Source organism: Cebus imitator, unplaced genomic scaffold (assembly GCF_001604975.1).
Source record: "Cebus imitator isolate Cc_AM_T3 unplaced genomic scaffold, Cebus_imitator-1.0 Scaffold331, whole genome shotgun sequence".
Taxonomy (NCBI): Eukaryota; Metazoa; Chordata; class Mammalia; order Primates; family Cebidae; genus Cebus; species Cebus imitator.
The window spans coordinates 801,221-814,217 of record NW_016107646.1 but is presented as its reverse complement, the minus strand read 5'-3'; the positions used below and the strand labels follow the sequence as shown (position 1 = coordinate 814,217).

The 12,997-nt window shown below is 37.3% G+C and overlaps 1 protein-coding gene across 2 annotated transcripts in view; it reads left to right on the top strand.

Annotated features, from left to right (window-relative positions):
• Positions 1 to 12,997, top strand: part of STK3 (serine/threonine kinase 3) — a 346,273-nt gene that overhangs the window by 188,402 nt on the left and 144,874 nt on the right. Inside the window, exon 7 of one of the 2 annotated variants that reach the window (XM_017505001.2) lies at positions 3,675 to 3,812. The exons of the other annotated variant lie outside the window; for it this stretch is intronic. Coding sequence (XP_017360490.1) covers positions 3,675 to 3,812 — 138 coding nt within the window. The remainder of the gene's footprint in view (positions 1 to 3,674; positions 3,813 to 12,997) is intronic. 2 annotated transcript variants of the gene reach the window in all.

Here is a 12,997-nt window from a genome sequence, read left to right as displayed (position 1 = left end):
GATCTTGGCTCACTGCAGCCTCCATATCCTGGATTCAACCAATTCTCCTGCCTCAGTCTCCTGAGTAGCTAGTGTTACAGGCGCCTGCTACCATGCCATGCTAATTTTTGTATTTTTAGTAGAGACAGAGTTTCACCATGTTGGCCAGGCTGGTCTTGAACCCCAGGCCTCAGGTGATCTGCCCGCCTTGGCCTCCCAAAGTGCCTGGATTACAGGCGTGAGCCTCCTCACCGGGCCTAGATTTGCATTTTTATATTAACATCTAAAAGACCTTTTTCTATCCTTCCCTTTTTCCTCTTCTCCATCCCTTTTCTAACTAGCCATTTTATATTTGTTTAGTATAATTTTACCCTTTAATTACTAGGCAGTTAGAGTGCCAGGGTTTTTTTATACCCAGTGAGGGACCTGATAAACATCCAGTTCAACCTCTTCACTTGGAAAAACAAAAACAAAAACAAAATACTACTAAAGTCACACAGTCAGGTAGTGATTTAGATACTGACTCATGGCCAGTAATGGTGTTATCACATTGTACTGTTTGCTTTTATTTGTAATGTCTTTTATAAATTAGTGTAATTTCTTTTATTTCCTTTTCAGAAATTATTTTGAAATTTTATTTATCTTGTTACCTGTGTACTATGTTTGCTATCAGGAAACGGCTATATTTGTTTACTTCTTTGTAGTTTTATAGTGTTTTCTCATTTATCTCATTTATTGTGAAGATAACCTTTTTGCTCACATATCTGAGGTTCTTAACTAACGGCATGAATTTCTTTGTTATTCTGGCACTCAGCTGTTGTACATTCAGACATATGTTGACTCATTCGACTCAGATTATAAAGTTCAGGCATTGTAGCTTCTCATTTCCAGCCCTTTCCACATCTCCTGGGTACTCCCGCAGTCTAAGGCATGACATTTCAGGCATGAATATAATTAGTTGTTTTGAAGCACCTAGATTTCTTGGCTTCTTAAACTACTTGTGATCAGAGTAGTTCTTTTAGAAACATAATCAGAGGTTTGGTATGTAGTTAAGCAACACATTGTGTAGAAACAAACACAGGATAATCATGTCATTTATTTTACTAACATTCTTCAATCAAAATGGTGTTAGAGATAAGATAAATTATATGGCTGTAATGTGTGTCCCTCTGATTTGGTTGGTGGCAAGGGAATGAATTGTTAGTCTAAAGTGAGCCACTGATTGCCAAAACTTTCTGTAGCAGGGGCCTATTACCTAATCAACTCATACAAAACGTGGAGATTCTTAAGAGGATCCTCTGTGGTTCATTATTAGGTTAAATTAGTTGAATACAATAAGGTCGGCAAGAAAATTTGTTATTGATTATCTAACCTTAAAAAGTGGAAATAAATGGCACAGTGGTTTTCCGGTAGACATTTTGTTATAGATTCTACATTAAGACTTATTTGTTTGGACTGTATGCTTGATGTTCATGCTTGTTCAATGCATATTTGTGGGTAGAATGTGACATTTTAGATTCACTTTATGAGACTATTGGGTAAATAAGAGTTAGAGTTAAGCTTTTTATCCTTGAGTTTTTCTAATAGCTACTGCTAAGGTGAGCCTTATATGTTAAGATTATCTGAAGATAAGACTGCAACTCATTGCCTCAAAGTTCAAAGGAGAGTATTGGCTTCAAGGACATAAATCACTGTGTTATCCACCAGTTTACAACAGAAGTGCAGATAAACAGTATTTATCTAGACAATCTAGTATAATATACCTGCAGTTTGAGGTCAGTCTATATAGGGGCGTATGTAAGTCCTTTGAACTGTTTTTGCAGAGATGAGAGTTCAAATTTATTTTTATTCTCTAGTTGGAAATAGCAGGTGGTTTTGTATTCCTTTTCCAGCAGCGGCCTTTAACCCCATTTTGCTTATTTTTAAAGCCTTATTAGGTTCCCCCTCAACTGTTGAGCTGTCTGAGATTAATTATGTTATTTGCAGGCAGAATTTCATTTTCTGGCACTCTGTTGTTTGCTATTTGTTTCATATGTGTTTGTTTTTTTCTCCACAAGTTCACTGTGAGTTCTGTGGGTCTGAGATATGTATCCTATTTTAAAATCTGTGATTGCTGGGTTTACAATATCTGATATTTAAAGGGACCATCACATGAATTAGATAATTGAGCCAGGCTAGATAGGGCTCATGAAAAAGGAAGAACATACATCCTAGTTTAAATTAGCCTAATTACTGGAGATTCATACCTTTTGGGAATGCAAGATTGATGTCTCAATGAAATAGGTCCACTGGCACTATTTGGCCTGTGGCCCTTTGGTTTGGTACCTCTAAATTATAACAGTGTTCTGAACACACAAAAATGCTTTATAAATATTTGTTTGATTGAAAGATGTTTATTGTTTTGTAATACTGGCTACACTGCTTTTGAAAGACTATCATAGATGTAATATATATAACATGATATGAGATCTACAAAAATGTTCTATTGAAGAATTTATCTTTTTTGAAGGAAGAGACATATACTGGTAAAGAGATTAACTCTTAACCTAGAATCAGCAGACTCAGATATTGAGTCTTTCCTGCTGTGTCCACAGAAAGTCCTTTGTATCACTTTCCAAGTTAGAAACCAATGATAACCCATTATAGTAAATGGCTGCATATTCTGAGGGCATTTGAAAGAATGTTAATAGGGAATTATTAAAATACCTGAGTGCCATGCAATTTAAGGTACCGATTTTTTATTTATTGAATTCTGGAGTAATTTTTCATGCTTCCTTTTTTTCGCCTCTCCAAAGCGATGTTATTAGCATGTACTCTTGATTCCTCCTTTGAAGTACTTCATGCTTCATTTCTTCCATTTCATTCCTGTAGGTACTATTCTAGTTTGAACATTTTATTACTCATGTTGGGACATCTACATTAGCCCCGTAACTAGCTTTTGTATTTCATATTTAGAATGTCTCCAGGTTTTTGTTTTTTTAATCTACTTCTTGGGTCATAAACATACTCAGATTAAAAGTGAAAACAGGCCAGGGTGACTGTCTAGGAGGTGAGAGATGAGATGGAGTCTTTTTATGGCTTTTAAATTTTGAACTATCTGAATGTATTATCATTACCACTAAGTTATTAATACTGAATCATTAGTAATAAACTAAAGTTGTATATTACCTTTGAAATTTTTCATTTGAAATTTTGATTCATACATTTAAAAAGAGAAATACAAGTCTTGGCTCTATGAGGTATTATTTCAAATTATAGCAGTAATTTTACTTAAATATTCCGGATTGCAAAAGCAAATTAGACTCCTACTACCCATTTTGAGCAGCAGTACTTGTGTAAAACTGAAACAAAAAGTAAATCTGGCACGCAGTAGCAGAATTTGGGAATATATCTGTTTAGGGAATGTCCTTAGTGTGTCAGAAATGTCTTCTTTGGAAACAGAAAAAAAGTAATCAGTAAAATAAAGAATGATGTGCCCAATGAGCTACAATTCAAATAGAGGAAATTTAATGGGAAATGATTACATTAGTAGCAGATGGACTGGCTTCCTGAATTGCAGTCTTACTGGAAATCCTAGAACGGCTTAAATTTGTTTTTCAAATTTAGAGTCTGATGAAAAGATAGATAAAGAGATTTGTTTATTTGGCTCTGCTAGTGTGATTCTTACTGTCTTTTGGATATTTCATTTGTACTAGGCTATTTTTATGATTCCCACAAATCCACCACCAACATTCAGAAAGCCAGAACTTTGGTCCGATGATTTCACGGATTTTGTTAAAAAGTGTTTGGTGAAGAATCCTGAGCAGAGAGCTACTGCAACACAGCTTTTACAGGTCAGTGCTTGTGCCTTGAAGGAAAGGGTATTTTCTTCATACCTTTCAGCTCTCTGACATTGGCCAGAATTGCTGTGTGTTTCATAACTGATTTCTAAAGATGTAAACCTCCCATCCCCTCCTCTTTGCTTTCTTCTTTATTTTCCTCTCCTCCCCTCTCATCCCGATTCCCCTCAGTGTTGTTTTAAAACAAAATTTCCAAAGCATGCTCCTTTCAGAAAGGAATCTTTGTCTTCATAGTTACTGTTTCTCATGGTTTTTTCCTTATGTTCCTTGACTTAGCATTTATACTTTGACTTTTTGCTCCAGTATAAAATATGTAAGTACAAGATCTCTGGACTCCTTGAAAAGATTATCATGCTGTAAATATCAATTACAGGATTATCTAAACGAAGAGTTTCAGAGTTTCAATTTTTTTAGATAGAATAATTATAAATAGACTTTGTATCTAGAATTTTTAAATAGTAGATTTTTAAATATACCTTAAAGTTTAATACAAATAGAAACAATTTAATATTTATAATAGTTGTTTGTGAATCTTAATTTTCCCAACAGAACAGCCTTAGAACTTTCAGCTAATAATAAGCACATTGCAAAATGATTCCTACTGTTAAGTGACAAAAGGATGAAAAATATGGTTCTCATAAAAAGTGACTTCACTCTCTCTAAAAGGACCGTTGGATTTAAAGGACAAAAAAAAGAAATGTGACTGTCCAAGGTCCCATTTTTCCAAAAGGATGTGTTAACGGGTAGGGGAAACAGGCTGTTAAGTATAATGTTTATTGTTATGAAAGCTTAACTTAGAACTCAGTCTCCAAAGATGCCAGTACAGCAATATTGCTTTAAAATAAAAATCCATATATTCTTTGACACAACAATTGCACTTCTAGAAATTTATTCGACAGAAATATTTAACCATGTGTGAAAAAACGTGTAAAAATATTCATAGGACATTGAAATTGTAAAAGATTGGAAAGATCCTAAATATCTGTCAACAAGTTGAAAACAATTTAAAGCCCATGAAAAAGAGTGATTGGAAAAATACTACATACACACAACAGATTTACATATCTTAATGCTTATAATGGAGCATCTCTGGAAAAATAAGGGAAAAACTGGCCTCCAGAGAAGGTAACTAACTATGGATGGGGCAGGACTGGAATGGAGACTTGCTTTTTGATGAATATTATTAATGAGACTTTTGAAATTTGGGTTATGTGCAAGTATTACCTTTCAAAAATGAATGGTTAAGATGCTAAAATTTTATTTTTTCCACAAAAAATTGATTAATTAAAACATTTCTTTTGAAATGTTGTCAATATTCCTTTGAAACATATATGTATGTGTGTATTATGTATGTGTATGTATATGTATGTGTATTTTATTTTTGAGATGGAGTCTCACTCTGTCACCCAGTCTAGAGTGCAGTGGTGCTCAGCTCACTGCAACCTCTGCCTCCCAGTTTCATGCCTCAACCTTCCAAATAGCTGGGATCACAGGTGTGTGCCACCATGCCTGGCTGATTTTTGTATTATTAGTAGAGACAGGGTTTCACTATGTTGATCAGGCTGGTATCGAACTCCTGACTGCAAGTGGTTCTCCTGCCTTGGCTTCCCAAAGTGCTGGGATTACGGACATGAGCCACCATGCCCAGCACATACATACATATATATATATATATATATATATGTGTGTGTGTGTGTGTGTGTGTGTGTGTGTGTGTGTGTGTGTGTGTGTGTATTTTGAGGTTGAGTCTCATGCTGTTGTCCTGGCTGGAGTGCAGTGGTACGATCTCGGCTCACTGAAACCCCTGCCTCCTGAGCTCAACCTATCCTCCCACCTCAGCCTTCTGAGTAGCTGGGACTAGAGGGGCATGCCGCCATACCCAGCTAATTTTTGTCTATTTTGTAGAGACAGGATTCGCCATGTTGCCTAGGCTAGTCCTGAACTCTTGGGCTCAAGGAATCTGCCCACCGCAGCCTCCCAAATTCCTGGGATTATAGGCATGAGCCATCTCTCGCAGCTGAAATATATATATTTTTTAAAATAGTCCAAACAGCACTACCTTTGCGCTCCTAGTATCCAGTACTTAATACATATGTATTCAAGTTAATATGTATTTATTTAACATAACAAACTCTGATTTAAATTCTTTTTGGGGGGCTAGGATAATTACCTTTGGCCTCATTAGAGTCTCATTAGGTCTTATTTGGCCAGAAGTCCAAAAACCATTCTGTCTCTTTAAGGACTTTCGTATATGTCTTATCTGTTACAATTTTAATCAGCTGTCCCCAATGTTTTGGCTCCATAGACTGGTTTCATGGAAGACAGTTTTTCCATGGATGGTGAGTAAGGGTGGGATGGTTTCAGAATTAAACTGTCCTGCCTCAGATCATCAGGCAGTAGTTAGACTCCCATAAGGAGCATGCAACATGCGCAGGTCACAATAGGGTTTGTCCTCCTATGAGAATCGAATGCCACTGTTGATCTGACAGGAGGCAGAGCTCAGGCTGTAATGCTCACTCACCTCCTGCTGTGCAACTCTGTTCCTAACAGGCCACAGCGATACCAGTCCACAGCTGGAGGTTGGGGACTCCTGATTTAAATCATAGTTTAACTCTCACTGGACAATCGTATTGCCAGATTTTAGTTGACACATATCTATAGCTTATGTGTACAGATTATACCATATTGATTTCTAGATCCCAGTAAACAAAGAATATTTAGAAGGAAATTCATGATGGATTTTAAAAATAGTGTTTGATTTTCTATGATACAGAGAGATTATTGTATAAATTTTTAAAAATCATAGATGGGAAGGATTCTTTGAGATTATTAAGTTGAAATTTTAGTAGTTTTTAAAGATAAAGAAATTAAAACCTGAGAGATGTTAAAAGACACAGTTTAATTTCAGTCTAGTTAGCACCAGAGTTCCTGATCTGAAGATGATCCTTACACCTGCTGGGGGGCAGCCTAGAATCTAAAGTCAGTTAGCGGCCAGGCACGGTGGCTCACACTTGTAATCTCAGGACTTTACAAGGCCAAGGCAGGCCAACATTTGAGATCAGGAGTTCAAGACCAGCCTGTCCAACATAGTGAAACCCCGTCTCTACTAAAAATACAAAAATTAACCAGGCATGGTGGTGCACACCTGTAGTCCCAGCTATTTGGAAGGCTGAGGCAGGAGAATCACTTGAACCCGGGAGATGGGGTTACATTGAGCTGAGATCACACTGCACTCCAGCCTGAGCAATAGTGTGAGACTCTGTCTCAAAAAAAAAGAGATAAAGTCAGTGAGCAGTCTTCCATGATCTCTTCCATTTGTGCCAAGTTGGAAAACAGAGCTACTTACAATGCAACTTTAAACAACTGTAAAGACAAAGACAGTGCCCTAGAGGAGTGTAGAGCAATAAGAAAGAAAGGACTCCTGTCCTACTCTAAAACTTTTTAACAAACTAATAGAAAGATCACCCTCCCTCCAAGAAACACAAAAAGCTGAATTTATATTCTTTGAGAAATATAAGACAAAAATGTTAAAAAATTACAATAGATATAGAAGTTACATTCATGATGCACAGCGTATATGATTAAGAAATGTAAAAGTAGAAGAATGGATACAGTAATCACAGATGCTTGTTAGAGAAGAAACAAATCATTTTAAGGAGGAAAAATGGTATGAATAATATGAACAAAGATGCAAAAAAGGGACTTGTGTTTTAGAACACAGTAAGATCTGCTTAGCTAGAGCAGAAACACCAGTTGGAGAAATGGTGTCTGAGTTTAGATACAGACAACAGTGAAGCAAGAAGGGTATACTGATGCCTAGGAGGAGATGCCTGAATTTTGTCTGAGAGCCACTGTAATAATACAAGCGTGAATTGTTAAGAACCTGAGTTTAAAAAAGTAGTTGCCAAAATAGAAAATATTAAATCTGATGAAAGTATGAGAAGGATTTAGTGACTGATTATATATTAACAGAAGTGGGAGAAGACCCAACATTACAAAAACTAGAAACCAGTAGAATTACATTTCTTTAACAAGGTGTAGAAATTTCAAACTACATTATACTTTGTCTTCTCAGGGGAAAGTATAAACCACCCTTCCAAGCTCCAGTTATTTTTAAGAAAAGCCAATATACATGTCTGGTTCATCGGGTTTACCACAATCCTGCTTTTAGGCAATTCATTGTGAATTCACTACAGTGTTATAACTACAGTGTTATACTGTAGTTAGTCTACAGATCTTAAAGTTCTTAATCTCAAAATCTCAGTATTTCCCATTTTATTTATACTTGTGCTTTCTCTACATAATTGCTGCAGACATGGTTTTGATCAACAAAGAGGAACTGGCTAATAAAATTAAAAGGGTACTTAAAGAGCAAGACTGTATTATTTGAGCATTCTTGATAGTCAGAAGAGAAGTTTTATCAGACATATTGCCAAGTTTTTAAGTAAAGATGCCCCGTAACTTATGATGGAGTTAGGTCCTGTAAACCCCAATGAAGGTTTGTAAGTTAAAGGTTTGTAATTAAAATGTTGTAAGTCAAAAATGTATTAAAATACACCTATCCTGCCTTAGCCTAGCCTACCAAAAATGTGCTCAGAACACTTACATTGGTGTAGTTGGTGTTTTGTAGACATGATTGAATGTGAAAACACAAAACACAATACCCAAAATGCTGACAACACAGTACACTGTGGAATATTGGTTAATTACCCTCATGATCACATAGCTCACTGTGAGCTGGAACCTATTAACACCTCCATGCTCAGCATCATAAGGGAATATCATACCACATATTACTAGCCTGGGAAAACATCAAAATATCAAATATCAAACTTCCAGGTATGGTTTCTACTGAATGCATATCACATTTGCAGCATTGTAAAGTTTAAAAGCCCTAAATTGAACCATTGTAAGTTCTGGAGTGTGTTTTCCAGCTTGGATTCGTTCTCCCCGTCATATTCAGGTACAGCGATCAAGCGTATATTAGGTTTTTTCACATAATCCCTTATTTCTTGGAGGCTTTGTTCATTTCTTTTCACTCTTTTTTCTCTTGTATTGCCTTCTCTTTTTATTTCATTGAGTTGATCTTGTGAGGTGGGTTTCTTGAATACAGCACAACAATGGGTTCTGACTTTTTATCCAGTTTGCCAGTCTGTGTCTTTTGATTGGGGCATTTAGACCATTTACATTCAATGTTTATATTGTTATGTGTGAAATCCTATTCAGGGTTTCAGCTTCCTCCTGGTTTAGTTTTGGTAGAGTACAAGTGTCTAGGAATTTATCCATTTCTTCCTGGTTTACTGGTTTATGTGAGAAGAGCTGTTTGTAGTAATCTCTGATGGTAGTTTGTATTTCTGTGGGATCAGTAGTGATATCCCCTTTATCGTTTTTTATTGCATCTATTTGATTCTTCTCCCTTTTCTTTTTTATTAATCTGGCTGGTGGTCTGTCTATTTTGTTGATCTTTTCAAAAAGCAGCTTAATTGATTTTTTGAAGGGTTTTTTGTGTCTCTATCTCCTTCAGTTCTACTCTGATCTTAGTTATCTCTTGCCTTCTGCTAGCTTCTGAGTTTTTTTTATCTTCCTCCTCTAGTTTTTTCAATTTTGATGATAAGGTGTCAATTTTAGATCTTTTCTCTCTTCTCTCGTGGGCATTTATTGCTATAAATTTCCCTCTCCATACTGCTTTAAAGGTGTCCCAGAGATTCTGGTAAGTTGTGTCTTCATTCTTGTTGGTTTCAAAGAACATCTTTATTTCTGCCTTCATTACATTGTTTATCCAGTCAACATTCAGAAGCAAGTTGTTCAGTTTCCAAGTGGTTGCGCGGGTTTGAGTGTGTTTCTTGATCCTGAGTTCTAGTCTGATTGTGCTGTGGTCTGAAAGACTGTTTGTTGTGGTTTCTGTTCTTTTGCATTTGCTGAGGAGTGATTTGCTTCCAATGATGTGGTCAATTTTAGAGTAAGTGCAGTGTGATGCTGGGAAAAATGTATATTCTGTGGATTTGGGAGGGAGCATTCTGTATATGTCTATTAGATCTGCTTGGTCCAGCTCTGCATTCAAGTCCTGGATATCCTTGTTAATTTTCTGTCTCATTGATCTGTCTAATATTGACAGTAGAGTATTGAAGTTTCCCACTATTATTGTGTGGGAGTCTAAATCTCATTTTAGGTCGTTTAGAACTTGCTTTATGTATCTGGGTGCTACTGTGTTGGGGACATATATATTTAGGATAGTTAGCTCTTCCTGTTGGATTGATCCTTTTACCATTATATAATGTCCTTTTTTGTCTCTTTTGATCTTTGTTGGTTTGAAGTCCATTTTACCAGAGATTAGGTTTGTAACCCCTGCTTTTTTTTGTTCTCCATTTGCTTGGTAAATCTTCTTCCATCCCTTTATTTTGAGTCTATGTGTGTCTTTGTATGTGAGATGGGTTTCTTGAATACAGCACACCAATGGGTTCTGACTTTTTATCCAGTTTGCCAGTCTGTGTCTTTTAATTGGGGCATTTAGGCCATTTACATTCAATGTTAATATTGTTATGTGTGAATTTGATCCTGCCATTTTGTTACTGGCTGGTTTTCTTTCTCATTAGTTGACTCATTTTCTTCATTGCATTTTTGGTCTTTGCCAACCAGTTTGCTTTTGCAGTGACTGGTACTTGTTCCTTTCCATGTTTAGTGTTTCTTTCAGGAGCTCTTGTAGGGCATGTCTGGTGGTGACAAAATCTCTCAACAATTGCTTGTCCATAAAGGATTTTGTTTCTCCTTCACTTATGAAGTTTAGTTTGGCTGGATATGAGATTCTGGGTTGAAAGTTCTTTTATTTAAGGATGTTGAATATTGGCCCCCACTCTCTTCTGGCTTGTAGGGTTTCTGCCGAGAGATCTGCTCTGAATCTGATTGGCTTCCCTCTGTGGGTGACCTGACCTTTCTCTCTAGCTGCCCTTAACATTTTTTCCTTCATTTCGACCTTGGTGAATCTGATGATTATGTGCCTTGGGGTTGCTCTTGAGGAATATGTTTGTGGAGTTCTCTGTATTTCTTGAATTTGAAATTTCGACTGCCTTGCTAGGCTTCGGAAGTTCTCCTGGATTATATCCTGGAATGTGTTTTCCAGCTTGGATTCATTCTCCCTGTCATATTCAGGTACACCCATCAAGTGTAAATTAGGTTTTTTCACATAATCCCGTATTTTTTGGAGGTTTTGTTCATTTCTTTTCACTGTTTTTTCTCTTGTATTGCCTTCTCTTTTTATTTCATTCAGTTGATCTTCAATCTCTGATATCCTTTCTTCTGCTTGATCGATTCAGCCATTAAAACTTGTGTTTGCTTCACATAGTTCTCGTGCTGTGTTTTTCAACTCCATCAAGTCGTTTATGTTCTTCTCTAAGCTGGTAATTCTAGTTAGCATTTCGTCTAACCTTTTTTCAAGGTTTTTGGTTTCTTTGCATTGAGTTAGAGCGTGTTCCTTTAGCTCCGAAAAGTTTGTTATTATCCACCTTCTGAATCCTGTTTCCGTCAATTCTCCGCACTCCTTCTCGGTCAAGTTGTGATCCTGTGTTGTTGAGGAGTTGTGATCCCTTGAGGGAAAAGAGGTGTTCTGGTCTTTGATGGTTTCACCTTTTTTGCGCTGGTTTTTCCACAACTTTGTGGATTTACCTGGCTGTGGTGTCAGAGTTGCTTGATGAGGTCGCTTGTCTGCCTGTGGGGGCACTACTGAGTTTCTAGGGACTCCAGGTTACTCGGGAAGCTTCCTTTGTCTTTTTGTTTATGCTGGGAGATTAGGCCCACCTCTTCCGGCGCTGCTGGGTTGTCAAGAACGCTCTCCGGTTGCTCGTAGGCTTCCTGTGTTTTTTGTTAAAACAGGTAGCCCAGTCCCACCCCTCTAGGGGTGGGTTGTGCCCCTCCTCCACTGGGCTGGATCATTCAGGGTTCATCTCAGACTGTGGCACTGGCTATGCAACCCACTAGAGTCAGGGCTTCAGCCCTCTAGGATTTGTAGGGGAGGGTAGGTACCTGCCCAGCCACACCCGGCCGTCTCCCGCTTTCAGCCTCAGCTCTCTCTGGTCATGGGGTAGGGGCTGCCCAGCTGCTCCCGCTTACAGCTCCCTCTCTCTCCAGGCAGTGGGGAGGGGGTGATAGCTCAGTCTGCAGACTCTTATTCAACTCTGCAGTTGTAATTCCTGGCGCTTGACTCGCAAAGATCCCCTGTTCTGTGTGTTGCTGAGGCTTTGGGGGAAGCGCTGCATCTGGCCAGGAGCGCCAGAGGTGGAGCCTCTGACTCGCTGGTCAGATGCACTTTCTGGATGAAGCAACACCCCTCCCCACCTCAGTCTGTCCTGAGTGGGCTTTGCTCACCCTTGGACCAGACCCTTTGAAATGCACCTGGTACCTTGGTTAGAGCTAGGAGATCTCTGGTTTTCTGTGTCTCTCTCTCTGGGTGTTGTGCTCTGGAGTTGTGTCTAATCCGCCATCTTGGGTTAATTTTTAAATTAAGTAATATTTAGTTAAGTACTAAAAGACAGTGGTTCACTTAGCTAATAAGATAAATGCAACTCCATGCCTTCTACATGAGATAAACTTACAAACTTACATAAAATCCAACTCATGTTTCTATATGAGGCATACTTAAAAGAATTTGGGTTAAAAGTTAAAGACAGGCAGTGAAATTTTAATAAAACATAAAAAGATATGAATAACATCAAAAAAGCGAAATTGACAGCAGAAAACAGTAAATGAGGAGTCATTTAATATTGATAAAAAAATATAAAAGATATAGTTATAAAATTGATATATTAACATAGCATTTTATATAACAAATTATAAAGACATTAGAAGAGGTTGCTCTAAATAAATAAATTGGGATATTTTGATATTCCTTTTTCAGTCACTGAGAAACAATATGGGCAAGAAATAAAGATAAACATCATATGAATAATATAGTGATTGATTTAATAGAAAAATCAAACTTTAATAAGTAGAAATTACATCTTTTTGTTAAATGATTAGGAAAGCATGTGACACCAGCATGAGATAGAAACATAAATAATGAAACAGAATCAATGCCCAGAAATGGTATATAGTATACATAGGAAACTAGCATATTGTGAAGATAGCATTTCTAATCAGTGAGGGAAAACAGCTTAAAGTAAAACTGGTGCTGTGGTAACTGCCTGCCT